Source organism: Petaurus breviceps, unplaced genomic scaffold, assembly GCF_028583685.1.
Source record: "Petaurus breviceps papuanus isolate PSGF00001 unplaced genomic scaffold, PetGlider_PUasm1.0 90330, whole genome shotgun sequence".
Classification (NCBI taxonomy): domain Eukaryota; kingdom Metazoa; phylum Chordata; class Mammalia; order Diprotodontia; family Petauridae; genus Petaurus; species Petaurus breviceps.
The window spans coordinates 801,872-829,843 of record NW_027187219.1 but is presented as its reverse complement, the minus strand read 5'-3'; the positions used below and the strand labels follow the sequence as shown (position 1 = coordinate 829,843).

Below are 27,972 nucleotides of genomic sequence, written 5' to 3'. Positions count from 1 at the left end.
TATATATTTCCCACAAGCACATCACCCTGCCATGAAAGGTATACAAAAAAAGAGTAATTTGTCAATACTTGAGTAAACTATGATTCTGTAGGTGTGGGCATGGCTTACACTAGCTGAAGTCAAAATGACAGCAGTCATAAAAAATTTATTCCCTAGAACCAAGCTAATGCTAACAGCATATTTAATTAAAAAAAAAAAGCAAAATGCACAGAAGAACTGAAGTCTTCGTAACTTCTGATTTCTATTAAAATTGTGATCATGGTTCATATTTTAATAGGAAATTTTTCCTTTTGGGAATATAGTCCCAGCTTATTCAAATCAATCACAGCTTACTTGGCATTCAATACAAGAAATTCTCACCTATTTTTTCTTTGTAATAAGAGTGATTCAGTATTTCTCTATCACTTACAGACCATGGGGCTACTTTAGAATGTTCAGAGCTACCAATATACAGTATCACAGCTTTCTACATATAGGGCAACTGACTGTGTTCACTGTAAAACAGGCAGTTTCCATGAATGCAGATCCTTATCAATTATTTACCAAATCAACTAAATTTACTACTGAAACACTGAGTAAAAGCCCCCCAATTTCCACCCAGCCTTTTTATAGTTCTAGTGTATATTTTATGTTATTTTAAAATTAATGGCATGGAAAGGTAAAGTGCTTTCCCCCTTTGAGTTACTAATAAGAGAAGTAGCTATCAGGGCTGGGCCTGGAATAAGGAAGACCCAAGTTCAAATCTGACCTCAGACACTTACTAATTGTGTGACCCTGGGCAAGTCACTTAACCTTTCTGCCTTGGTTTCCTCAAAACCATAAAATGGAGATAATAGCACCTACCTCCCAGGGCTCTTGTGAGAACTGAAAGGCTTAAGTGCCTGGCACATTGTGGGTACTTTTCTTCCCCCCCCCCCTTTTTTTTTGCTTTTTGGAGGGCAATTGCAGTTAAGTAACTTGCCTGAGGTCACACGGCTAGTTTTTGTGTTAAGTGTCTGAGGTCGGATTTGAACTCAGGCTCATAAAAATCCAGGGCTGATGCTCTATTCACTGTGCCACCTAGCCACCTCTTCTTCCTTTCTTCTTAATGGAAAGGGTCAATGCTCATGCTGGAATACCACGGCTTTGATATTCACATAGACTGTCAGAGAGAGGGACCTGAGCTCCTCTAGTCCAATTACATCCAAGTTAATGGCAGAACAGAAAAGCATGGTGGACACTAAAGTCCAGCTCCCAGCTGACTAGTGTCACCTTCCCATGTGCCACCCTAGCCTGCTGAATTCTTCCTTCAGATATGGAAAGAACCAATATCATATTATATACTTTTATCACCTTGTAGGAAAAACTTTACAACTGATAAAGATAAGAGTATTTACAGGGATAAAAGTACTAGGTCTAATTCTAGAGAGGAAAGGATTGGATATACCCTACCAACCCACTGAGGAAAAATAGGAAATATTAACCAAACTCTTATAAAAATAGTATATTCCTCTAGAAGGCCATGCCAGCTATTGGAAACTCCATTCTACTGGTAGGAAGATTATAAATTAAGGTCCCCATACCATTGACCTCAAAGATATTTTTTTGAGCAGTCACCCAAGTCAGAAGTAAAAAAAAAAATTGTAGAGCATACATTTCAATTTTTACCCCAAATTTCAGGCTCATATATTTTAAAAACCCACAGGAAAAAGAAATTCCCCCAAGGCTTCAAAATTTCCAGTAATTTTACATCTCTAATTATTATCTCCTACTCACTTCCTAGGAGGCTCCTCATCTTCCCTAATTTCATTTTCTTCTTCTTTGACCTCCACCTCCACTTCCACTTTAATTTCTTTCTTTTCTTTCTCTTCTTTCACCTTCCCTGATTTTCTCCGTGGCTTTGGGGCTTCCCTGAACACAAATACATGACAGTAAGGGACCATTTAACGGACCATCCCTAGGAAGGGGAAGAGGCTGAATTTAAGATACTATAATGACATATTGTCTTCCAAAGAATCCTCCTCTAAATTCTGGAAGTTCTGTATCACCTTCTTCCTTTCCTCCCAATCTCCTACAATACGTATTCTGTCCAATATGCTTAGTAGCTGCCACAACAGCCATTTTACAGACTTGCCATTTAAACTAGGTACAACAGGGAAAATGCTTTGTACCTAAAAGTGTTATAGAGATATGAGTCATTGTGTTTTTTCTACTATCTTAGTTATGAAGGCTGCACTTGGCACTACTCTGAGATGTCCTCAACACAGACAAATCTCACTAAATAAAGCAGTGAAGGAATCATAATTCTGCTAAGTGCAGAGGCAATTCACAGTGTGTGATTAGGTAGCAAAGGTGTGAACAATGCAAATGGGGGTCAGGCTTATTCCTGAAACAATCTGAATGAAAGACAAGATTGGGAAGGGGTAAAAGAAGAGAAAATGGATATGTAAACAAACAAGTGTGTGTGCATTCATTTGAAACCGAATATATGCCCATACACTGAACCAACATGATAAAAGACAATTAAAAGCATGCAACATATCACACAAGGCTTCCCAATTATTTTACATTAAAAAAGTAACAAAACATCACTACAGTTCAAATGGAATTTGAAGCATGCCTTTCTAAGTGGGGTTTGTAGGTCTCATCTCTTGGGTCGTCTTTGAAGGGTATCTCCTCTTCGCTGATCAACATCTCCTCTTCTTCCTCCTCCTCCTCATCACTACTAAAAGGAGAAAGTCAAACAAAAGAGGTGATGGAAATTCTACAGCTGTATTTAATTTCTGATCTCTTAAAGGTCACCATTCAACAAGCCTAATTATTCAGCCCAGCTTCCAATTCTGATAATCTAGCCAAAGTGAAATCTAGTCAGCTGTTTTTTTCAGGCCTTACTTTTGAGATGAAATTACAAAAAAAACATATAAGCATGTGATATGTGTGTGTATGTTGTGTGTGCATAAAAATATAGTTTCAAGTCTCTTGCAAAACTAAAATGGTTGAACTGAAAAAAGGAAGTCCCAGGAACCAATGAACTACTCTAACTCAAAAAGCATTTGAAAAATGAAAAAAAAAAAATACTCTAACTCAAAAACAAATGACAACCCCCACCCCATTCATCTTTCATGTTTTCCTTTACCTTCTCTCTCAGTAGGCAAAAGAAGTTGCATGGTTGTTTTAAGGCTTAAGAATTGGCTTAAAAAATATTAAAATTAAATTTTCCAAGAGTAAGGAGTCCCTATCCCAGAAAACAACTAGGATCATGGGATCTTGAGAGATTTAGTCCAAACCTTTTGTTTGGTAAATGAAGAAAATGAGGCTTCAGGTATCATTTATCAATTAGTAAGAGCAAAAGTAGAGAAAAACAAAATCTGAATTAACATAAACATTTAATTCACACTGACAGCTAAACATCCCTGCAAATGGAAAATAAGCTTCTGAATTATTTAATGTGACTGTATTCCATGGTCTCAAATGAAATAAAAGTGTATCCAGGGAGTTTCCTACCTTACTCTACCAGGAGACTGATGTTCTTCTGTGATCTCTGGAGAAAAAAACACATACATGCTATTAGTTTTATCTCTGCTGATAAAAGAACCACAAATGATCATTTCAAAAAAGTGAGCCCTTCTTTTCCCAAGTTAAGCTACTTTAGCCAATATTCTGTGTTAGACACACTTAAAATTATCTGACAGTTATCCTACAACCCCTTCCCACTTTCACTCTACCGTATTCAAGCTGTTCTGTATTGGGTTCTGATTTGCAGATCAGCTGCAAGGAGCCAGTCTTGGACCTCGAACTTCTTGTGTTCTCTGTATCACACTGGCGGGAGGCAGCGGTCCTGCTGCTGCTACGCCAGCCCCGGCTGGGCCGAGGAGCAGCAACGGGAGCTTCCTGAGCAAGGAGAGAGTTGTCTTCTTCCTCCTTCTCTTCCTTGGGATCTGAGATAAAAAAGGGCACACAATATCCTTTGGTGAGTTAACAGTTATATGAAACATAGCCATGATGTCTGATGCCATTTTTTACATCCAATAAAGGCAGGATAAAAATGAGATGTTCTGCTTTTTAAAAAAGATCATCATTTCAGTCATCATCTGGTCTGCTAAAAGATGCCACACTAGGAGAGGGATGGAAAGAGTCAGGTAACTCACATTCTTTCATTCTAACCTTTTCTGAACCATCAAGAAGAGAAGAAACTTCCTCCCATTCGTTCTCATTCTTCAACACAACACGACTAATGTGAAAATGTTTAATAAGAATATATACACGAGCCTGTGTCAGATTGCATACTGTCCTGGGAGGGGAAAGGGGAGTGAGGTGGAAAAAACTCAAAACTTATGGAAGTGAATGTTGAAAACTATAAATAAATTTATAAAAAAAAAAAAACAAACAAAAAAATGTACTCGGCAAAAAAAAAAAAAGAATAGGAGCCAATAATTGAGTGGTGATCCCAGAAGATCATAAATTCAAAAGGCTCTTAAAATTATCAATGAAAAACAGGACAGGGATTAATTTTTTTTCCAACAATTCAATGATCTTGAATCCTATCTATATCTAGCGTATTTGTAGACACTTAATAAAGGCTTATTTATTGATTGATGTGCTCACCATGGCATTCCATTAATACCTACATAAAGCCACATAGTTTTAACTTTGCTTCATGTATCATGAAGCAAATCATGAAGTTCTAAAGGTCTGTCATTCAGTGACATCCCCCAAAGGCAGCATTATAACAAGACTCCATGTCTGTTTCAGCATACAGGATGAGAAGCTTGCCCAGGGTCATGTGGCTAGTGTCACAGAAAGATCCACAACTTGAACTTTGTTTTCCTGATTGAAATACCAATATGGAAAAAAAAAAAAAAAAGGCAGAAAAACGTTCAAGAATTTGAGATTTGAATCTAAATGCAAGACCAGACTGATTCATTGCCAGTCCTCCCTTCTCCCTTTCCCCCCTTCCTTTATAAAAGCTCAAGATAGCTATTCTTAATAGAAGGAAATCTATTATTTTGAAATATGAACCCAGAGGAATTCAGCTCAGAGCAGGACAGTGGGACCTTCCTAGTCCTGGACACTAGGTCTTTCTTAATGCAACCTAAGGGACCCCAGGATTTTTTCTTTTGCTACAGTATCCCTTTCCCCACTTCAGTTCTTAAAAATTCGGAACTTCACATTAAATATAAAATGAGCACTTCTATAGACAAAGCAGAGAGCCCATGCCACAAACACCTGCCTTCTCCCACCTTACACCAAAAGCAATAGGCTATTTTCAAAGTCACATGCTTGTGGGGGTTGTCAACTGACCTTGCTGTTTCTTACTGTACATTTTAAAAAAAGAACTCCTTATTTCTCTATTATTTTAAAATAATAACCATCAGTAACTCTTTCCTAACCTTTCTCCTTTCAGTAATCTCATTAGCCTTCCCTGTCCTCCCACTGAAGAAAAATAAAACCCTTCTATTCAACATACAGATGAGAAGAAAAAAAAGGAGCACATTGGAAATGTTTAATTGCGCACAATGAATTCATCTCACTGTCAGGACATGCACACACATGTTCTTCAATGGTGCTTTGGAATAGCAGAGATGGTCATTGCATTTATCAGTTTTTAAGTCTTTTCTTTTTTCTTTACTTTGTTGTTGCTATTATAAAATGTATCCTCTAAGTTGTATTCACTTCATTCTGCATGCTTTCATAAGGCTTCCTATGTTTCTCTGAGGTTGGCCCTTTCATCATTTTTCATGGGTGTATTTATTGCATTCATATACCATACTTTGCTCAGCTATGCTTCCACTGATGAGCATAACCTTAGTTCCCTGTTCTTTGCCACCAGTCTCTATGAAGAGCTGCCATAGTTTTGTATATAATGGGGGTCCTTTTCCTCTTTCATTGACCTTTGGATTATAGGGCTTAGTAGTGCTATAACAATAGAGTCAAAGGGCTTGCATAATTGAATGACTCTTTTGGATAAGAACTATCTTGTGCAATCCAGAGACACTGGCTTCCTTAACTCTTTTTTGCACAAAACGTTCCATCTCCCAATTCCACGCATTTTTACTGGTTGTCTCCCAGGCCTAGAATAGAACTCTCTCTTCTCTCTTTCTTCTGGTTTCCTTCAAGTCTTCTCTCCCAAATCATTTTATCTTACCTTAAATCTCTCCATGGCTCCCTCTATTCCCCTGCCCCAAGAGAAATTTGCTCTTTATTTAAATGAAAAACAAAACAACAAAAGAAAAAATACTTGAGGCTATTTGCCACGAGCTCCTGCTTCGCTCCTCCTCCTCATCTTTCAGATGTTTTCTGCTACCATATCCAATAGTCCGGTCTCAAATGAAGAGGCAGCCTTACTAAGGCAAACCCCTCTAGCCACACAAACGAGCAAGCCCTGTTCCATCTTTTCCAGGACACTGTCTCCTCTATCACCTTCACCGTCTCACGGATCTCAAGGATCAATCTCTCCCTGATGACTGGCAGCTTTCCTACAAACATGCCCATGTCTCCTCCACGCTCAAAATATCCTCACTTGATCCTTTCCCTCCACTATTACCCCATATCTCTCCTGCCTTTTGTGGCTAAACTCCCTGAGAAGGCCATCTATAATAGGTTCCTCCACTTCTCCTCCTCTCACTCTTAAATATCTACAGTCTGGCTACTGACCTTATCATTCAACCAAAACTGCTCACTTCAAAGTTACTAATGATCTCTTGACTGCCAAACCCAATGGCTTTGTTTTAATCCTCAATCTTTCTTGACCTCTCTGAAGCGACTGACTTTACAATCACTCTTTTCTCTCCAGGCTTTGCTGACACTGCTTTTCTCTTGGCTCCCTTATTAATCTGTTAATTCCTTTTCAGTCTCCTTTGCTTATCTTCACCTAGGTCATGCCAGCTAGCTAACTATGGATGTCTCCCAGAGTTCAGTCCCAAGTCCTCTTTTCCTTTACTTGATGATCTCCCAATCTCCAATGGATTCAACGATCTCTATGCTTATGACTTTTAAATCTACATACCCAGCCCTAATCTTTCTGCAGACCCTGAGTTTTCATATCTTCTACCATAGACATTTCAAACTTAATGTCCCATAGACATCTTGCCTCCTCAACATATCCAAAACTATACCCAAAGATCCCCCAAAAATGCTCCCCACCTTCCAAACTTTCCTATTACTATCACCTCCACCCTCCTGGCCCCCAAGGTTTGGAACCTAAGTGTCATCTGTGACTCCTCACTGTATCTCATTCCTATATCCCTATATCCCACCTGCTGTCAAGGTCTATCAATTTCACCATTGTAACACCTCTCCAATATTCCCCCATCTTCACACTACGACAGCATTGCTGGTTGGGCTATCTGACAAGTCTCTCCCCACTCTACTCCATATTCCACTCAGCTATCAAAATGATTGTCCTATGATCCCTAGCTCCATAATCAAATACAAAATCCAATTTGGTGTTCAAAGTCTTTCATGGCTAGGGCCCTTTCTGATATCTCCTGTGCCGCCCCACTTCCTCCCCCCACATACCCTCTGATCCAGGGACAATGACCTCTTTGCTATTTCCACCTCCTGGCTCCAGGAATCTTCTCTGGTTGTTCCCCATGCCTGGAATGATTCCTTTCTCATGTGTCTCCTGGCTTCAAGTCCCAGTCAAAATTCTACCTTATACAGGAAGCTTTCCCCAATCCCTCTTAATTCTGGTACCTTTCCTCTTGATTATTTCCTATTTTCCTGGAGATAGATTGTGTTACTTTGCTCATCTGATTAAGAACTCTGAGAGTAGGACTGTCTTCTGCTTTTCTTTGTATGCCCTGCACTTAGCACAATTCTGGAGTCAGGAGGACCTGAGTTCAAATCCAGCCTCAGACACTTAACATAAAAACTAGCCGTGTGACCTTGAGCAAGTCACCTAACCCCAATTGCCCTACCTTCCTCCCTGTAAAAAAAATAATAATAATAAAATTTTGGGGCGGCTAGGTGGCATAGTGAATAGAGCCCCAGCCCTGGCTGTGTCACTTAACCAAAAAAAAGGGGGGGGAGGTTTGGTGGTGGTGGAGGGAAGCCTCCGCCAAAGTCCCTCCTTAGGCAAGAAACTTTTTCTAGTAATATTTTAATACCTTCCCTCTCAGACTACCCTCAAATTATCCTGTGTGTATGTATGTATATGTGCTTGTACACACTGCTTTGCATGATATTGCTGCCATCATATTGTGAGCTCCTTTAAGACAGGAACTGTCTTTTGCCTTTCTATACCCTGCGTTTGTTAGCACAGTGCCAGGCACATAGGGGATGTTTTATATTTATTGGCTTGACTTTATTTGGGTATAGTTCCAAATTGCTTTCTAAATGTTGGTTACATCAACAATGTATCTGCATGCCTGTTTTCCAGCATTTTTGACTACTTTTGTCACACTGGAGATTATTGTTCATATCAACTACACTTCAAATATTTCCTCTGAGATCTTGTAATTGTGAGGCCAATTTTAAATACATTTAAAATATATTTTTATTATTTCACTTTAAATGCACCCCTATGCATGTTTCTCTTCTCTCATCAAAAGTGGGTTTTGTTGTTGTTAAAACTGAGAGGCTCAAGACCATCTTAGTTACAATGTTTATTTTCTCCCCTATTTCAGGGAACACCCCTACTCTTTTAACCTTCTTTGTTCCACCCCTGTCTCTCATGAAGCAGCCCTTCCCCTGGCCAGCACCAAGCTTTCATTTTGTGCCTTTGCTTATTTCTTCTCTTTCTCCTCTTCAACTTCCTTATCTACTGGTTTCTTTTCTACATGCCCAGGTCTCTCTCAACCTTAAAAAAACCTTAACTTGATGCTGCAATTGTGCTATGTCTCCTCGTCATACTTTTAAAGAATGAGCCACACTTATTGTCCACCATTTCCGTGCTCACCTCCCACTTATAACTCAACCCCTTACAACCTGAATTCTGACTATGCCACTCAGGAAAATTTTGTCTCCAGGTAACTAAAGATCACAGCTGCTAAATGTGATGATCTTTCTTCCCCTCAATTCTCACTCTCCTTGGCCTTTCCATAGAGCTCTTGGTACTGCATTGTGTTTGACACTGCTGACAACAAGGGGGTGACACTGACACCCTCTCTCTGCTTCTGAATATTCTTCTAAGTTTATATGATACTACTCCTTTTTGTTTCTCCTTCCTATCGGATCATTCCTTCTGATTGTCATTTACTGGATCATCATTATCATCTATCTTCCAACCATTAAATGTTGGTTGCGATCCTTAGGTCATTCCTAAGGCTCGGTCCTGGGCATTTTCTTTTTTCTCTATAATCTTTACTCCTGAATGCCTCAAGTCAATTGAGTTCAATTGTTTCCAAAACATGTTTATGTAATCTTAATCTTTCTCTAGAACAATCTCCTGAATCCATTAAGACCCACATCTTATTTGGTCTCACTTTCTGGTCTGGCCTCTCTCCAGTCCCTTGTCTACATGATTGTCCAATAATTTCTAAGATAATTCTAACCTTGTTAATCCTCTGCTCACAAGCTTTAGTGGCTCATTAGGATTCCGACATCTACTTTCTATATTCAGGCTCCCACCTACCTTTACAGATTTACTGTTCTGAATCTCAGCACATGGCATTCCTGGAATGCAGTCCTTACCCTTACTTCTCAGAATGCTTAACTTCCTTCAAGGCTAAGATTGGATATACAACATACAAGCTGATTTGCCTAATATTTAGTGCTTACTTTCTCCCCTCAAATAATCCTGTATTTATGTAACCCCCATACATACACCACTCAATAAAATGTAACCTTTTTGATGGCAGAGACAATCGTTTTTGTATCTCCACTGCCTAGCACCAAGCCTTGGACAAGGAGAAGTTTAATTTGTTGAATCAGATCTTATACCTTGGAGCTAGATAGTACTTTAAGAGATCTGCCTTGAAGGTGTTTTGACAATGAGATCTCTGGAGCCCAGAAAACAAGTGCTCTGCCCACAGCTGTAGTGCTGAGAAGCAGAGAAGGAACCAAATGATAATGCTCTGGTTCTAATTCTGTTCTAGTCAGGTCCCTGCAGTGAGAAATCCTACCAAGTGCCCTTCAGAGGTTATAACCCTTTGCTTGTCAGGAGACACAGCTACCAAAGAAACAGGAAACCCTGTTCTTGGCCCTGTCAAATGGTTTTAGCACTGGAAATGACATGACAGGAGATGAATACCTACCTGCTTTACCATCCTAAAGACTACTGACCTTTCCCATCTTACTTGTAGCTGAAACCTCCTGTATGGGTCATTTCTCCCAATATATGTGAGGTTCCCAGGGCTTGGCACAGTACTATGCATAGGAAGCAATTAGTAAATAGATGCTTTTTCCATCTTTCAAATTGAACAAAGCATGGTATAATGGAAGGCTTACTAGGTTAAGCTTTATGAGACTCAAGTTCTAGCCTTAACAACAACTGGCTGTATGACCTTGGATAAAACACTTCAATTGTGTGGATCTGTTTCCTCATCTGCCAAATAAGGTCATATCATACTATCTAGATGGTCTCCTGGGTCACTTCTAGACCTAAAACCCTATTAGCAATAGTTCTTAACAAGCTAAAATGTGCAAAGCAGAGGGAGGGCACCAATTTTTCCAATTTAGCACTTGGCTTAATTTTATCCATGAAAGAACTACATGTACCCACTGAAATGAAAATAAAACATGACTTTTAATATCTTCTGCAACAATACTGTCACCTCAAGCCTAGTAAAGTGATGTGCTGCTCCTTACTTCCCAAAACAAGTAGTTGTGGTTTTTCCCCTCCGAAAATAATAAATGAATGGACTTCAAGAATACATCCTTTCAAAGATTAAGAAGAGAATGAAAATGATTTTATAAATCTTGACAATGTTTACCCATTTTGAAATCAGTATTGGTAGATCTCTCTAAATTCTTCTGTCTGTTTACTTAATATGTGTCTGAGATCTCAAGATCATTCAAACCAATTCCTTTTTAAGAGGAGAAAATCAAGGTCTTAACTTGTCCAGGGTCACATTTGTTTGTACTCATTAAGGTATGTTTCCTGGTCTTAATTTTTAAAGTAGGAAACAGTATACATTTTTCTATTAAAAACAAAATGAAATTTTTTTCCAACTAATGTGACCCTCAGATGATTTCTCTGTGGATCTACAGCCCTGTTATAAAAGATTCATCATTCTCCATGGTCTTATACCCAAAGCAGTATTGCCATCATGTGGCCATTTCAAAAGTTTAAAGAAACATCAGTGTAGTGAACTGTGTTAAAAGAAATAAAAAATGTTAAAAAGATTGGGCATAACACTCTCCCAAGAAGAAGTCATGATACTAAATCAGAGAATTCTTGTCCTTGCTTTGTCCTGCTATTATGACACAATCCATTTTACCTTCTTTGGAGTTATTTGTGTGCAGGTATGTCTTCTCATCTACACTGCACCCGTCCCAAGGGAAGAGGCTGTAGCCTCCTCTGGGTTTCTAGTGAACAAAGTATTAACACCTCAATATAGCTTCTGCAACAAGGTTAACTTCTATACCGATGTATCAAATTTTGCACATTGTATTATCTCAAATGTTTGTTGAATTGAATCAGTAATTCCTTTTTTGACTAATTTTGGAAGCTCCAACAAAATACCAATGTCAATTAGTATGCATATTTAAAAATCAAAGCTAACTAAAAAATTGCTTTTGTTGTTAACCTCTATTTTTGAAGTCCTGCCATGGCTGCATCAGTATACACAACTGATCTCCCGAAACATTTAACTTACTTTATTTAAATTCAACAACTTCATATGTATGTATGTGTTTATGTATGCATGCATGTATGTGTGTATGTATGTTAAAGGTCTCCCCATTCCCCCCATAACTGAAGTCACTCTACTAAATTCTTTTTTACTGTCTCCTCATTTCATGTAAGTGACCCCAGGGTCATCAATGATTCTGTCAGGACAAAGCAGGCCACGTTTTGGTAGATGAGAAGGGCATTGGGGCAGCAAGACCTGGCCTCAACTCTCTGTTCTGCACCACCTGGGAGGTCCTGGCCAAGTGACTTTGCCCTTTGGGAATCAGTTTCTTCATTTGCAAAACAAGAACTGGACTAAATGAACACAAAGAGCTTTTCCTGCTCTGTATCTACAATCTTACGTATGACTCAGAGACACTATAAAAACCTCAAATAGGAGAGCGGTTGTGGATGAGACAGTCTGTTGTTTAAGGAATAACCAAACTAAACTGAAAAGATTTTGGCCACAGAGACTCTCAAATATGTTCAAGTTACAAAGGGAACTGTGATGTGGAAGGAGCATGGCATGGTGGACAAGCAGTGCCTCTGGAGGCTGAGGGCACGGGCTCTGCCACGCCGCCCTGACGATTTCGGGGCAGCTCATCTCCAAGGGCTCCTTCAAGCTCTGAGTCTACAATCACCGAAGGATCCATAAGGATGATGCTATGGTCAATTACTGAAGTATATTTTTCCCTAAACTCTTTGAAGAAAACAACATATCAAATACAAACATATAATTCTTTTAGATGTAATTATGAAATGATCATGTGTTAAAAAAAAAATAAGGCTCTTTCAGTTAGGTAAATATTAAGAAATTTAAAATCCAAAATCTTAATATTTATCTTCCCTTTCCTATATATTGGAAAACTGATCCACCTTTTTTTAAAAAAAGTCTTTGCAAACTCTACTTTTTGAATATTTTAACTCGGCATTTAGAATTTTTAAAAAAGAAACTTAAGAGGATGACTGATGGATGTTCACATCCTTTTTAAATAGCTAAGGATTAACACACACCCTGCTACTGGTTCCTTGGAACACTGGCCAGAGAATGATCTCAAAATGCTGTAGCATGAACTACTGGTAACCTTTTAAAAAATGTTTCACATTATTGCCTCAAATAATATAACCAGCATTCATTCTATGAGCTTCAATAACTTATGGTTTCATTTTACAAAAAGCATTTAAAGCAGAAAGACAAATCACATAAGACAATGCTAAATTTTTGGTGTTCCCTACCCTGTCAAAAAGAATGAGGGCTGTTAAGGAATCCAGATCCTGAATACAACCTTCTAAGTTACAGAATAAATGTCATTAGAAAGTAAAGGAAACAGCCCCATTTTAACCCCAAATCAGAAAATACAAAAGCTATTTTCAAAGCCCTGTTAATTATCAGTATCAAAGAACCAGTCATTTTCACAATGCTAAAAAACAAAAAGACATTTGGTCCACATGCCAAGAACACAACAGACTGATTCAGTCACTGGCAACAACCATTCCAAGAAGGAACTAAAAAAACTCCCAAATCTAATTCTTTGTTATTTTTCCTTATTTCTTCCCATAACCTTTTAACAGGGGCTCAGAAAGAAAAATACACTTATAATACATGTTGAATTAAGTCTTATACTAAAACAAACAAAAATAGTGTCCTTAGCAGCCAATTAAGAACTAACAAAATAATATGGAAATAATGGTCTCCTCTAATCGTTCTGATTCCTTAATGTAGGCATTTCAAGGACCTGTCCTTGGCCCTTCTCTCTTAATATTCTACTCTGTGGAAATCTTCCTCACTCCTAGAACTTTAACTTCCAGCTCGAGGCTCCAACATGTTTCTCTCCAGTACTGACTTCTCCAGATGACAGGGTCCAGCTCTGTGTCTCCAAGTGGCTATAGCACACCTCACCTCCATGCTCATTTCCAACTGGCACCTCAAGTTTAACAAGCCTTACCTTTTCTCCTCCTGCTTTCATCAATTCAGTAGCGAATATTCACTCATCTAGCCTCCCATGTTCACTAACTTGGTGTTCTCTTTCATGCTTTGTTCTCCATCCAGGAACCAGGACTAGTCAATTCCATCTTTAATACCGCCCCCCCCCCCCAATCCTATTACTATCACCCAAACACAGATTTTCCAGCTTGACCTAGTCCTCTATTCAAGCTAGCCTTCATTTTGCTTCCAGAACAATCTTTGTTATACATAAACCCAGTCACACCATCACTCAAAAATCTTCAGGAGCTTCAACTATCTATATTAAGCCTAGTTCAAACTCTTCTGCCTAGCAGTCAAGGCCCTCCACAACTTAGTCCCACCCTATTTTCCCAATCTTATCTCAGAATAGCCTCCTCCACATCTCTCTGTCCTCTTATCATGCTCATTAGCAGGTCAGCCCCTGGGACTGGAATGTCTTCATCCCGAAATCTTTATCTAAATCAATAAACAACCATTTGCTAAACTTCTTTACTTTTCAAAGACCATCTCAAATGCCATTTTCTTTCCTAAGATATCCTTCCCTGACCTAAAAGGAAAGGATCACTAGCAACCTTTCCAGCTAGAGCTCATATATCATTTTGTTTTTTTAACTCTCTGATGCATTCATGAAATACTATGTATTAAAAGCACAGGTGTCTCACATGTCCTCACTTTGATTAGAAAATGAGGAAAGGGTCACCTCTTATTTAAACTGCACTGCCCACAAACTTAATCAATGTGTTTTTAGTTCTTACCAAAATGTCTTAGGAATTATAGTAAAACTCAAACCATACCTTCTACGTTCTTATAAGAAAAAAACTCCTTTTGATAGCCACCTACCTGTTCAGCTCTGACAACAGAAAAACAGGCCTAATTGCTTGTCCTGTAAAGCTTCCTGCAGGGAATTTCAGTTTGGATTTAAGGGAAGCCAGGGAGGGTAATAGTTAGAATGGAGGGAGAGCATTCAAGACATGTGGGACAGAGAGAATACTGAGATGGAATGTCTTGTTCATGGAATGGCCAGGAGGCCAGTGTTACCAGTCAGAGTATGTGGTGGAGAGTAAGGTATAAGAAGTCTAGCTTTCTAGCTTCCAAAATACCACTACTATGTCACAAAGACTTTCCTGATTCCTTTCCCTACCTCACACTATGGGACTTTATACCACTTACTCCACTTTTACATGGTACCTTGCATTATGGGTACCACATCTTATCTCCCTGCTGTTGAGAGAGAATACGCAACCTCCATGAGGGCAGAGACTATGTCTTGTTTTTATTCTCCCTAGTGATAGCACAGAACTTAGGACAATCATTTGCTGTATGAACAGCAAAGATCAGAAAATCACTTAAAGATCACATAATTGAAAGTAGTTATAGCTTTCTATAGTATGTCTACCAACCCCCTTTTTTTTTTTATAGGTCAGGAAATTAAAAGTTCAAGGAACCAGCTGTATAAGTAAGTGGGTCACAACACTTCCTAAGAAATTATATAATTTCTCTTGTGTGGGGTGTGTATATGTGCGTTTGTGTGTATTTTAAATAGACATTTCAGAATCCCTAAGATATTTGCAAAAAGTTCATGCTGAAAATCTAAGTTTATTATACCCTCACCCCCCAGCAGAAAATGATGATGTAGATGATTTTTACTATTTTTGGCGAAGTAAGCTAACAGTCAATTTTTCAAATGAAATCGTCCTAAAAAAATGTTAAACACAAAGAAAAATAGAAATAGGTTATGTATTTTTAACCGTCAACAGAGTACTATTAAATATGGTAAGATTAAATCTGTTTACCAGAAATTCTGTCTTGGGGACCACAGTTCACCCACCTCCATTCCTTTATAGAGTAGGTAAAGGATATTTTCATGCTTAAACTGTTAAGTGGTTGATTCTGTGAAACAGGCGCAGCATGATGCTGCCAACCCAATCAGGTTGAAGAGAAGTCAAAAATAATTTACTTTTCTGGTCTATTCCAAATTCTTTGGAGATCCAGGCTTTTATGTGAATTTTCATTGCACTGAAATACATTCACCAGCCATATATTCTTCTGAACACATCTCCTATCTTTTAAGCCTCATTCCGATAACTAACAAACGGTCAGCTTAGTGTAGAGGTCAACCAAACCTACACATAAGCATTATATGATCAGCACTAAGTCTGTACAGGGCTTCATGCAGTTAGGGAGCTGACAAAGGCAGACTTGGTGGCTCCAATGCCTTTGGCTTTCAGAGTTACTTAATCTTTAGGCATGAAGATAAAATGAGATAGTGGTAAAGCGCTTTGAAATTGTAAAACAGTATTTTAAAAAAGCTATTATCATAAAATAGCTGTAGGTAACAATTCCATGAAGAGGAAGATCCCTAAATAGTTTCAAACTTTCTGATCATTACATATGGTTAATCTCTGATGCTCTAGGATCATTCTGTTTAAGAATGCTTCAACCAGTATTTTTTCTTTAAACATTATGTCCAATCGGGAGACCCTGAAACAGGTCTATACAATGAACAATTCCTTAGCTAAGTTTCTGTCATTCAGGCAAAGAGGCACAATCACGAGGAGGAGTTTTATACTTCCACGGAAGTTTACTGGCTCAATGAAGAAAAAAAAAATCCTTCAGTTTGCTTCCTTCTACTAAACTCCACTTGGGAAGCTGTAATGAAAGCAATGAATCAATCATTTAGGAAAGGTGGAAGGAGGGAAGGATTGCCGTAGAGTTTATCCTTCAGTAATCTGAGGCAATGCTTTGTTGCTGTTAACTCTGCTCCTTCTCAATGTCCTATTTAGAGTTATTTACAAGACATGCTTTAAATGATTCCTATTAGACCTTCTGAAGTTAAGAACTAGAAATTCCAGAAATTCCTGCACCAATGGAGATGGCTGGCACTTTCTCTTCAATTTATAATCTTAGTGAGCTGCCTAGAGCATCCAGAGTTTAAGTGATTTGCCCTGGGTCAATCAGCATGTGTCTGAATCCAGGTCACTGGCTCCCAGGCCAGCTCTCTATGCACTAAGTCATGTTTGTTGGAAATTATCACCACCTAATAACTACTACTCTGAGTTCTCACTGGTGGTGTCAGAGTGCAGACTCTTGCAAGGCCCTACATAAAGCTGGAGAGGTAATGTGTTCAGATCCAGGGAGAAGGTGGGTCTTTTTATCAGAGTAAGACTAGCATAGCCAGGTTTAGAGATGGTCATTGTCAAAAGTTTACTAGGTAAAGAATTCATTTGTCTGAGTAACTCAAGAAAGCTAAGGTCCAGAGAGATTCTGGTCTGTATCCTCACCAATATGGAAATCAGACATATATATATATATAATATCTATGTATCTCAAATAGAGACCTCTCTCTGTAGATGTATCTATCTGTCTGTCTATCTATACATCTCTACAAAATACTCAGGGAGGTGCTTTTTTCTCCTTTTGGGCAACAGCTTTAGGGGGAAATATACTATATTATCCATAGCTCTACTCAAGTCTATAGCAAATGAGAAGCACTAAATTACAACCAAAACTGTTTGGAAGTACATATAAAAAAGGTAAGGGTTCAAGACATGCAGGGAACAGGAATAACTTGTTCTAAGAGATGGTAGTACTGAGAAAGACCTCATACAGATTATATAACATGAAAGGGTTAATTTAGAAAAGTAAGTAAGAAAGGAAAAGAGACACAAGAGTGACTGAGCTAGAAAATGAGCAAAAAAATGGCAAGGACTTTGGTTTAGCAGGACAACTTCTGCACATACTAAAGACTGGCTTGAGGAGCTACAAAATAGGCCAACTAGGAAACCAGGAAGACACTATTTTCATAAGAGACTAGAAGCTGCAAAGATTTACAAGTTTTTATAATATATTAAAGTTCTTGCTTATAAAGCTAGGGGAGCCAGATGTAAGGGAGGGAGAGAAAAAAAAAAACCAAGGGCAATGCCATCATCACATTTACTTTAGAACACAACTGACCTAGGGGGAGTTGAATAATAGCTGTACATTTATAATGGCTGAAATTATAGGAATAAAAAAATTCCCTAAGGTTCGAGAGGTAAAGAGAGATCAGGGAAAGGTGCTGAGAGAAAGATAGAAAGAGAGAGAGAGACAGAGAGAGAAAGGGAGGGAGGTAGGGAGGGGGAGAGAGAGAGGGAGAGTGTGTCAATGGAAGGACAAGAGCCCGTGAGAAGCTGGATCTGAACACTGTTCCTGCCTCACTCTATCTGGCTATGGGACTCAAAAGTTATTTCCCTTTGTTGGTAATGTACCTTAAAGAACTATGGTAACGACAAAAAGACAAGAAAGATGTCACTGCCATACACTCATTTGCTTTTTAACATGGTGTTCACCACATTTTCAATGCTCAGCAATTCACAAAATAAAACCCTCAAAATACTTGAAAGTATAGTTTAAAATAAATCATAAAAAATAAAATAAATAAATTACTTAAGCTTAGTTTTTAAAGGTTTCCTGTAAGGACAATTTTAAGAAGCTAAGGAATCAATTACATCCCTACCCCCGAACAAAGCACATGGGAAATAGGGTTCTATAGACATGCAACTCTTCAGTAATTTCCTTGCATTGTATCCCTAAAAACAATACTATAAAGCATATCCTTTGTTTTTTTTTTTTTAACAAAAATTTAAATTTAATTAAATTTTAATTAAAATTAAACACCAAATTTTAAACACACTGGGCAATTTTTAAACACCAAAGAGGTATGTTATATAATACAACCTACCTCCAATGTCAGAGTAGTTAGGAACAGAAAAACAGGAGAAAACATCTGTAATGTGACACATAAATATTAGCTATTACTTTCAAATGATCCCTTAGAGGACGTGATATTGGCTGAAAAACTATCAGAAGATATTCCTATTTTATTAGGTATATGCATAAGTGGGGATGCAGGGCTGGGTCTGAGCTTTGGACTATGGAGAGACATGTCAAAGATAGATCTTCAAAAATAGTATTTAGGGACATAAAGAAGTTCTCCTGAATTGGCACTTAGGCAGGATCAGAAATCAGAGTAAGGTTTGAAATAGTGAGCTGTGGAAGCTGAAAGCTGGGTTGAGTTAAGCACCACCAAGAGATCCAAAAGAAGCTGTCTATTTCTCATCTCCCACTCTGCTCCTAAGCAGCGACTTTTTGATACTCACTTTGATAATGAAAGTTTAAAATAGTTCCTTCTAGAGAACTGTTAATGTAAGCAATATCCTTATTACTTAATGCTTTCCTTAGTTTAGAAAAACAAACAAAAAGTAAAGGTTAATGATGTAAGGGAGGGATCCCACTTGAATGTATTGACAAAATGTAAATCAGTGAAAAGGGGACAAGGACAAATGCTTTTTGGATGATGACAATGAACCGAAATTTCAAGGGTAGGATAGAATCAAAACCAAAACCACAGTATGATAGACAGATGTGAATGGAGCTAGGTAAAGGCCTCTGAGATTCAAGTTCTGCTACTGACAGAAAAGACAATCCTTGCTTACACAAAGAAGTCAGAAGGAATTTAGTTATCACCCATCCAAACCCTCTATTAGCAAATGAGCAGACCTGAAATTCAGAAAAGCAAATAAAAATCACAAAAGTCAAAGTTCCAGGGGTTTTGCAAAGGTAGAACCTAGGAGGTGAGAAATTGATGCTATTTTTGCCACTCACCATTACAATTCTGTAATCTAAAGAAACTTTTTTCATCCTGATCATCAGGAATGCTTTCCATAATTTCAAACATGTGTACATATATCTGTATACTTGTTGAAAAGTTAGAAATAAGTCAACTAAGCTAGATTTTTCTATTACATGTACATATAGGGTTAAGAGAAAGCAGTATTCTCTTGTGAAAAGTGAGAGGGGGAGCAAAGTACAATACTAAAAGAGCTGGAGCTGAAATCAGAGGATCCCAGTTTGAATCCTGGTTCTGTCACTCATTACTTGCCTGACACTGGTTAATTCATTTAACCTTTCTGGGCATGTTTCCTGGGCTACATAATCTCTAAATCCTCTCTTCCAACTCAAAACCCTATAAAGCTTCATACCTTGGCACATTCAAAAAAATCTGAAAAGCATTTTAAAATGTAAAATATTGGATCTTTCAGAAAAAATAATACTCAAATGCCTAAAGAGAATTTTATTACACTCACTTTGTAAACATAAAAACCTGTCCAAAATGAAAAGGTCACAATCTTAACAACAGGGAAGGGATGGTTCGGTCCAAATTAAGCAGAGGAAGAATGGTGATTATTTTTTAGGCAAAAAAGCAATTTCTAATGCTTTACAACAGGGAATATGGTCACATGATCATTCCTTTACAACCCAAAGTTGCTTTTCAGTCTGTACTTTTTTTTATCCTTCCTGTTGCAAAGTTTCAACAATTCAACCCCTACTATTAAGCACCTACTATGTTCAAGGCATAGTGCTAGATATTGGGAATACAGATAAAAACAAGGAAGTTTTTGCCCTCAACGACTTTACCTTCTACTGGGGGAATAAAAACAACATGTACAGAGATAAGCTGATACAGATGCAAGAGATGTTGGAAAAGTACAACTCCCATAAGACCTACCAACTAATTGGCTACATGGTCTGATGGAGAGGGGAAGACCTGGTGATGACCCTGGTGTGATAGATAGAGTGGGGTGACAATCCTCTTCCCTCAACAAAAAGAGGAAATTTAGAGGGCAGCCAGCTGGCTCAGTGTGCTGTGCCAGTCCTGGAGTCAGGAAGACCTGCTGAGTAGACATCTGACCTCACATACTAGATGGGTGACTCTAGGCAAGTCACTTAACCTCTGCTTTAATCCACTAGATAAAGGAAATCACTCCAGGATCTCTGATTAGGAAAACCCCATGGACATGGACCTCAGGGTCACCTCTTTGGTTTAGGGGGCAATACTGCATTCTGTATGTTTATTATTATGAAGTGTTACACTGTGATGGTACATCCATCTTAAAACCAAGCCAGCTGGAATGGCAGGTCATTTACTCTCCTTATTTATTCCTTTATTTCCTTACTCCTCAACATAATAAGGTAATGCTAATGATGTCATGAACAAGGTATACAAAGTATTTTCTTATTTGTAGTCAAGCCTTACCATCCCAAAATAAACAAGATAAAATCAAAGGAAATATAAGGGTTTCTATACATGTGAACAGTACTGAACAGTACAAGTAAAATAAGTGCTAAAGAGTATAAAAGAGTAGCAGAAGGCTTCCATCTTTCAAAGCTGTATAACTCATCTGCTGGGATATCACTACTTTGTACTATCTGTGTATTCTTGAGCACAGACAGTACAAGGACCACCTGTTATCTAAACTGGCTGGTCCTGCCAGACACCTCACAGAGATCTACACACATCAGGCAATCAAAGTTTGCTGAATTGTACTAAACACATGTGGCAAAGGCAACTTCAACAGCCAATCAACTAGCCTTAGATTCTTGGCTGAGGAAAACAGGCCCAGCACAGAGTGAGTACATATCCTATAGATTTTCCAGCTTTAGAGAAACGGTATAATTTTAAGGCACTTTAACAATTGGAATGCCATCGAAGAGAACTCAGTGAATGACTAATAGGGGAGGATAGGTCATAGATTTAGAACTGGAAGGGGCTGGGCCCTAAAGTGATCTAATCTAATACCATCATTTTACAGATGAAGAAACTGAGGACCAGCAGTTAGGTGACTTGCCCAAGGAGTCAAAGCAAGAATATGATTCCAAATTTAGTTCCCTTTCTCCTGCACAACACTGACACAGACCAAAGGATCCATCATAGGCAACGGTTTCTTTTTTATAAAGTCTATTATCAATTATATTATAAAAGCATCATTTTTTAAAAATCTGAGTCCTCCATCTTTTTGTTCATATGGATGATTGGATGATTATACTCAGTGAGAGGCAACATCAGACTTGGAATTAAGAGGAGTTTCAATATGGTGATCAAAGTAGGAACCTAGATAATTCACCCAAGAATGGCTACAAGGGAACCTTGTAGCCTCTGGGACCAAACAGAACTCCTCAGTTTGGCTTTTAAAGCCCTTCACAACTGAGCCCTTTCTTATCATATTTTTTTTCTAACCTTTTTTTTTTTTTTATTAGCATTACTTTTAAGAAATTGATGTTCTATTTTTACATCTTTATTCTTTTTTGGGTAACAGGTTTTGGTTTTTCTGATACAATTATTATCTGTCCCTCTCAGTTTTACCCTTCCCTCATTGAGGTGGAGAAAAAAAAAGCCATCACTTTCAGAGCCCAGAAAAGCAAACTACCCAATTGGCCTTGTGTCAAAATGTACACTTCTCTTTGAAGTCTTTCCGACCTTATTAGAACGTACTCTTTCCCCTGAATTCTATGGTCCAGACAAACTGGTCTTACCATTACACATTAAGTTCCACCTCCATTTCTCTAACTTTGCACTGGCTGTCCCTAATGCCTGGACTGTACTTCCTTCCTCCTTCCCATCTCTGAGAATCTCATTTCCTTCAAATGTTCTTCAAGTGTCACTTTCTACACAGATACTTCTGATCCCCACAGCTGCTAAGATGTTTGTATATGCTGTGTATAAATTTATTTATGGGCATATTAGTTTCCTGGTAGAATGTAAGCTCCTTAATGGCAGGGACTATCTTAGTTTTGTCTTTGTATCCCCAGAACTTAAGATAATGACTGGCACATAGTAATCATTTAATAAATACTTGACAATTAACCTCTTTGGTTTCCACTTTTTAAAATGGGAAGAATTCCTCTAGCACCTAACTCACAGGATTACGAAGACCAGGTGAGAAGATGCAAATTAACCAGTCAGTAAACCTTATGCTGGCATTACATAAGCTCTTGGAAGGCAAGAACTATCTTACCTGTGTTGTATCTAGTATAGTTCCTTGCAGTAATAAATTATAACTGTATTATAATTACAGTAATAAACGTTCCAGTTTTTATGTGACTATCTATTTACATTTGTAGTATTAGAAAGTAAAATGACTCATTGTTAGAAAAATAGTTTTGATCCTGTGGATCACCTGAAAGGGTCTCAGGAACTACTAAGGGTCCCCGGACTACATTTTGAGACCCATAATGCTAACTTTTTAGAACAGAAAAGGAGAATAAGCTGTGTGACCTTGGGCAAGTCACTTAACCCCAATTGCCCTCCTTAAAAAAAAAACAAATGAAAAGGAGAATAAATATTACTGGCTTGATACATGATTATATCTTTTTCTTCTTTCCTTATTCCTCAAACTACATTTCTAGTTCCAGTTTATATTCATGTTGAGATTGCCAACATATCAACTAGAAGACTGATAATTCTTCAAACAAGTCATAAGAGAAAAGGAAAGTGCAATACAAGAGATAAGTTTTCCTACCAATGCTTATTTGGATGATTACTGTCAATGGAGGCATCTCACATCTAAATCTGCAGGGCACCTGATCAGCCACCACAGCCCAAAGGACACGTTTCAACCAATAAGCAGAGGCCTCTTTAAGTGGAAACTGAAACGAATGGTTACTATACTACTTTCTCTCATCTTACAAGTCAATCAAAGAAAGGAACACACACCATGGAGAAAGGGGGTAATGAAGCCTTACCTTTGCTGGCTGCCACCACTTTTTCTGAGCATCTGAAAGAAACAAAGGATTAAAAGTAAGTGGAATATTTTTTTTGTATTTCCTCATTTATGATATTAATATATTGCACTGTTTTAGGAACCAAATAAAATTGTAATCCATCTACTATGCAGAAGAAAACATCACTACAGCTCACAAATAGCTGGTTAATTTATCCCTTTTCAATAATACAGAAATTTCAGAGCATAATTATCTCATGTGTACAAAAAGACTCAAATATAGGCGTCTCTTTACAAGCTATGCAACCGGAGAAAAGGCCATCCACGTGGTACTTTAAACAAATGCAGATGAGATGTTTCTGAAAAGTATGGTTTCATTTTTTTTAAATGTCAATATAGCTAGCAAAAATGAATGAAAACCCTTTCATATTGCAAACAAATTCCTGAAAAAGAGAAAAGCCATGACATAAGCAAACTCCATTTTGATTTAAGAGAGTAGCTGGATAATCATTTTGTGCTTATGCTGACCTAAAAAGAAAGGCCTTCTAACACATTTACAAAAGTAATCAAGACAGTGGCCGTCATGTATCTCTATGAAGACATTAGTCACTCAGTCAAAAAATCCCTATGCACTTACAGTGATGTTATGTTAAAATTTAAGGCATTAAAAAATTTTGTTTTTCAAATAAAAGTTTCAAGAACAGTTCAATGTTTGTTTGCATCACCATAATTGTGTGTGGAGATGGGCAGGAGATCTGAGATCATATATATGAAACTTTTCCCTGTAGCAGCCAAAACATGTTTTTATAATTTAGTTTAAGTGTCCTTCACCATTACTGTTCATAACAAATATCACTTTATGACATAAGAAGCAAAAAATCATAAAAATCACTTATGGGGCCCTTGATTCAGGAGGACTTGAGTTCAAATTCGGCCTCAGACGCTTAACACACAAACTAGCCGTGTGACTTTAGGCAAGTCACTTAACCCCAACTGCCCTCCAAAAAGCAAAAGAAAAAAAAATCACTTATGGCCACGAACAATATAGTTCTCCTCCCAGAATAAGCAATATCACACATGTAGTAAAGAATATAATACAGTAGTTGTGATTTTGAAGCTACATTACAAACTTTTAAAAGTTTATATTGAACAAGGTTTCCTAGGCCTAATCTCTCATCTTTATACATATTACACTATTTCCATAAACCTCTATTAACGGAAAAGTTGAATTATAAACACTTACAAGTTAAAAATTACAGGCACAAAGCCTAATGCCCCAATGATAATAAATAAGACCTTTAACAGGTGATACAGGCAGGTGGCATAGTAGATAAAGTCAGGAAGGCTCATCTTAATGATTTCAAATCTGGTCTCAGACATTACTAGCTTGTGACCCTGGGCAAGTCACTTAATCTTGTTTATCTCTATTTCCTCACCTATAAGATGAGCTGGAGAAGGAAATGGCAAACCACTCCAGTATCTCTGCCAAGAAAACTCTGCATAAGGTCATGAAGAGTCAGACAAGACTGAAACAACGTACAAAACAGTAGGTGATACTGTAGAAAATGCCTAGAACATGGAGTCCAATCTATTAAGATGAAATTCAATTAAGATAAATGTCAGGTTCTTCACCTGGTATGTATAAAGAGTCACCTTTACAAACCAAAAGAAGCCTGGAGACAATAGTTGTTCTGAAAAAGACCTCGAGGTTTTAGTGGACTGCAAGCTCACTGAGTCAGCAGTGAGATGGGGCAGCCAGTAACATTCAAGAGGCACAGGGCTTCCAAGAACAGGGAGATTAAAGTCTCACTGTCCTCTGCCCTCCAAAGACTTTATCTAGAGGACCCTATATAGTTCTGGGCAACAGCAAGAGGAAGATATTGATAATCGAGACAATGTCCAGAGGAAGGTAACCAGGATGGGGAAATGCCTTGAGTTCGTGATATATGAGGATATGCTGAAGGAACTGGACAAGTTTAGCTTCAAGAGAAGATTTGGTGGATGTAATGGCTGTTTTCAAGTAGTGAAAGGGCTGCCATGTGCAGGAGGGATTAGACTTGTTCTGTTAGTCCCCACAGGGAAGAAGCAGGAGCAGTGGGAGGCAGTTGCAATGAGGCAAATCTAGGCTTGATGTCAGGAAAACAATTCAAACTGTCTAAAAATCAGAAGGAGTCACCTTAAGAAGGGTGGAATCACCCTTGCTGGGAGGTTTTCCAGCAAAGGCTGGTCACCACAGGATGAGCTCTTCCCAAGTGTGTGGGAGCAGAGATTCCTTTCATGAAGAGGCTGGAATAGATGGCCACAGAGGCCCCTTGATAAATCTATGTCTATGTCTTTAGGACCCTAAATGAATTAGGAAGCACAGTGAAGAACTTACTGAAGGGGCATGCAAATAGGTGCATATTTGTGTACGTATTATATGTTATATTTAACTTTGTGGTGTTTGAAGAAGACAGTAAAAGACCTCCAGTTTACGCAAATAGCTACAGCTGGTCCTGCTTAACCTGAGGGTAAATGTCAAACTAAAAGCAAATGCTTTTCTCAATTTGAGTTCTCATAATTATTCTTCAAACCCTGGCTTGATTTCCTGCATTATAATCTTGCCAAACCTGAAGTTTATAGCTCTAGTGATTCCCACATTGCACAACACAGAGAAATTACTAGGATGATTTTAGCCCCACAAGGGAACACACCTAAAGCAAAGCAAAAAATGTGCACAATTTTAGTTCTTAAATGTTAATTTCAGATACAAAAATTAAATATTTTCTCTTTGAAAGTAACTGATCTAATATCTCAAAATTTCCTTCACCTTTCATCTATTAATGTTTTTTATATTTGGAATTGTAGAGTATGTTAATTCAATTCTTTAGAAAGGTAATAAGCAAAGAAAAAACCGATAATCAAGACAGCAAAGGAAACCTTAAATACCATTCAATTATAATAAAAACTGGTTAATTATGCATTCCTAATAATCAGAAACTTCCATTCACTGGTACTCTAGATTGAGATTTGTAGTCGCAAATTCTTTACAAGCTAATTTTAACAAAAGGAGACAAAACAAACAAGTTGATATTTAAGATTCATTTAAAAGGAAAAAAAAGTTTCACCTTCCAAATTCAATTACAGAAATGGCAAATCCCCCAATCTAACACCTACAATTGATTTTCATCACAATTGATTCAGAAGTGCTGAAAACTTTTCTGAATGAAAAGGATTAAGTTATAGTATAGTTACTGGGGTCTAATTCTGTGAACTGAATCTGGTATCATAAGGTTCCATTAACCAAAGTTCCTGATTAATCAGAACTCTCCCTACCCTACATTACATATTAACAGTAAGATGCTATTTAAGATTTTTCTTCCTTTTCGGAAGGACTTTTCACCAACATGTAAACATGTTTTAAGCACAACTCTTTCTAGCTAACTCTAGAGGCTGAAATAACGTAGCAAGTATGTACAGGTTTAACTCCTTCCTATTATGATATGAGATGGTGAATTAGAAGAGGGAAAGATAAAGAACCAGAAGGGAGGATACTCCTCCTTTCCTTCTGGCAATATCAAGCACAAGAAACAGCATTATACAATCCATCTTTAGTATGACAATAGAAACTATAGTGTTTTAGTCTTCAGAGTAGAAAGACAACTCAAAATTTTGGTTGCAGCATCCTTCACAGAAAGAAATAGATACTGTGGCAAACGGATATAGTTACCACTCCAAAATTACTCTGGGACTGGCAGACTGCAAATATTGAGAATGAAACAATTCGTTTTGCTTGATTACAAATCTTTGTAATGGGTCTTGTTTTTCGTTCGTTTTCAAATGGGTGGGGGGATGGTTAGGGTGGAAGGGTTGAGAAGGTAATTTTTTTTCTGATTAAAAAAATTAAGTTTAATTTAAAAGGAATTAAACATGTATATATGTGTGTGTGTGTGTGTGTGTGTGTGTGTGTGTTTTTGTGGCAGGAAAAAAGCAATTATCGAAACTTTCAAGAAGTTGAGTGGGAAAGGGGACAATGTTGAAAAGGATTGTTTTTTACTTTTTTAAATACCATTTGCCTCGAAAATCAAACTTTAAATAACCGAATGAAAATAATGCTCTGAGGGCAATATAGTGAATTTGTAAGGTGGGCATCAGTGTAAAAGAGGGAAGGAGGTAGGAATTCTTCCCACCTATCATGCCATCCATTCCAAGAGACTAAAGTAGGAGCTATAAATCTCTTCTGATTACCAAGTGAAAGCTGCAACTATATCCAGCAAGATGTTTATACTTGTATATACTACCAGCATAACAACTCTTTTTCTGCACCAGTGACTTAACTATGAGCCTCTGAATTATTTCAGTTGTTTTTTAAAGAAGGAAATGAGGGGTATCTTTTCAAAATCAGTTAGTTCTTCATATTTCAGAAACAGGTCTGTATAGAATTTCTGATGCATGTGATACAAAAGGTCAAAAATAACTGTACTTACTAGAGTAAATGGTTTTATCATTCCAAAAATAGCTTATGAGTAGCTGATGAAGCACTCCCATTAATTCAGTGACTTAAAATCTGTCCTAATTTTGGAAGCAAAAATCTTTTTCTTTTTGCACTAAATTGGTTTCTGTTTAAAAGCAACCACTACCATTCATATTTTTGGTCAGGTGTAGCATTGAATTGCTAAATAAATTTTGCCAAAGACTATATATTTTCAACTAGTTAATTTTTCACTTTTAATTCT

At 37.7% G+C, this 27,972-nt stretch overlaps 1 protein-coding gene across 5 annotated transcripts in view; it reads right to left on the bottom strand.

The window, feature by feature from the left end:
- The window catches only part of ZFP91 (ZFP91 zinc finger protein, atypical E3 ubiquitin ligase), a 39,480-nt gene that overhangs the window by 9,435 nt on the left and 2,073 nt on the right, over nt 1–27,972 (bottom strand). The window contains exons 1-6 of one of the 5 annotated variants that reach the window (XM_069108042.1): nt 24,694–24,782; nt 23,280–23,311; nt 3,705–3,917; nt 3,484–3,520; nt 2,600–2,704; nt 1,756–1,890 (exon numbers count right to left, since the gene is read on the bottom strand). In XM_069108042.1, the coding sequence (XP_068964143.1) occupies nt 1,756–1,890; nt 2,600–2,704; nt 3,484–3,520; nt 3,705–3,917; nt 23,280–23,311; nt 24,694–24,767 (596 nt within the window). In that variant the 5' untranslated portion in view covers nt 24,768–24,782. Of the gene's footprint in view, nt 1–1,755; nt 1,891–2,599; nt 2,705–3,483; nt 3,521–3,704; nt 3,918–23,279; nt 23,312–24,693; nt 24,783–27,972 lie in introns of those variants that run through there. The other 4 variants (XM_069108039.1, XM_069108038.1, XM_069108040.1 and 1 more) reach the window with 4 other exon arrangements.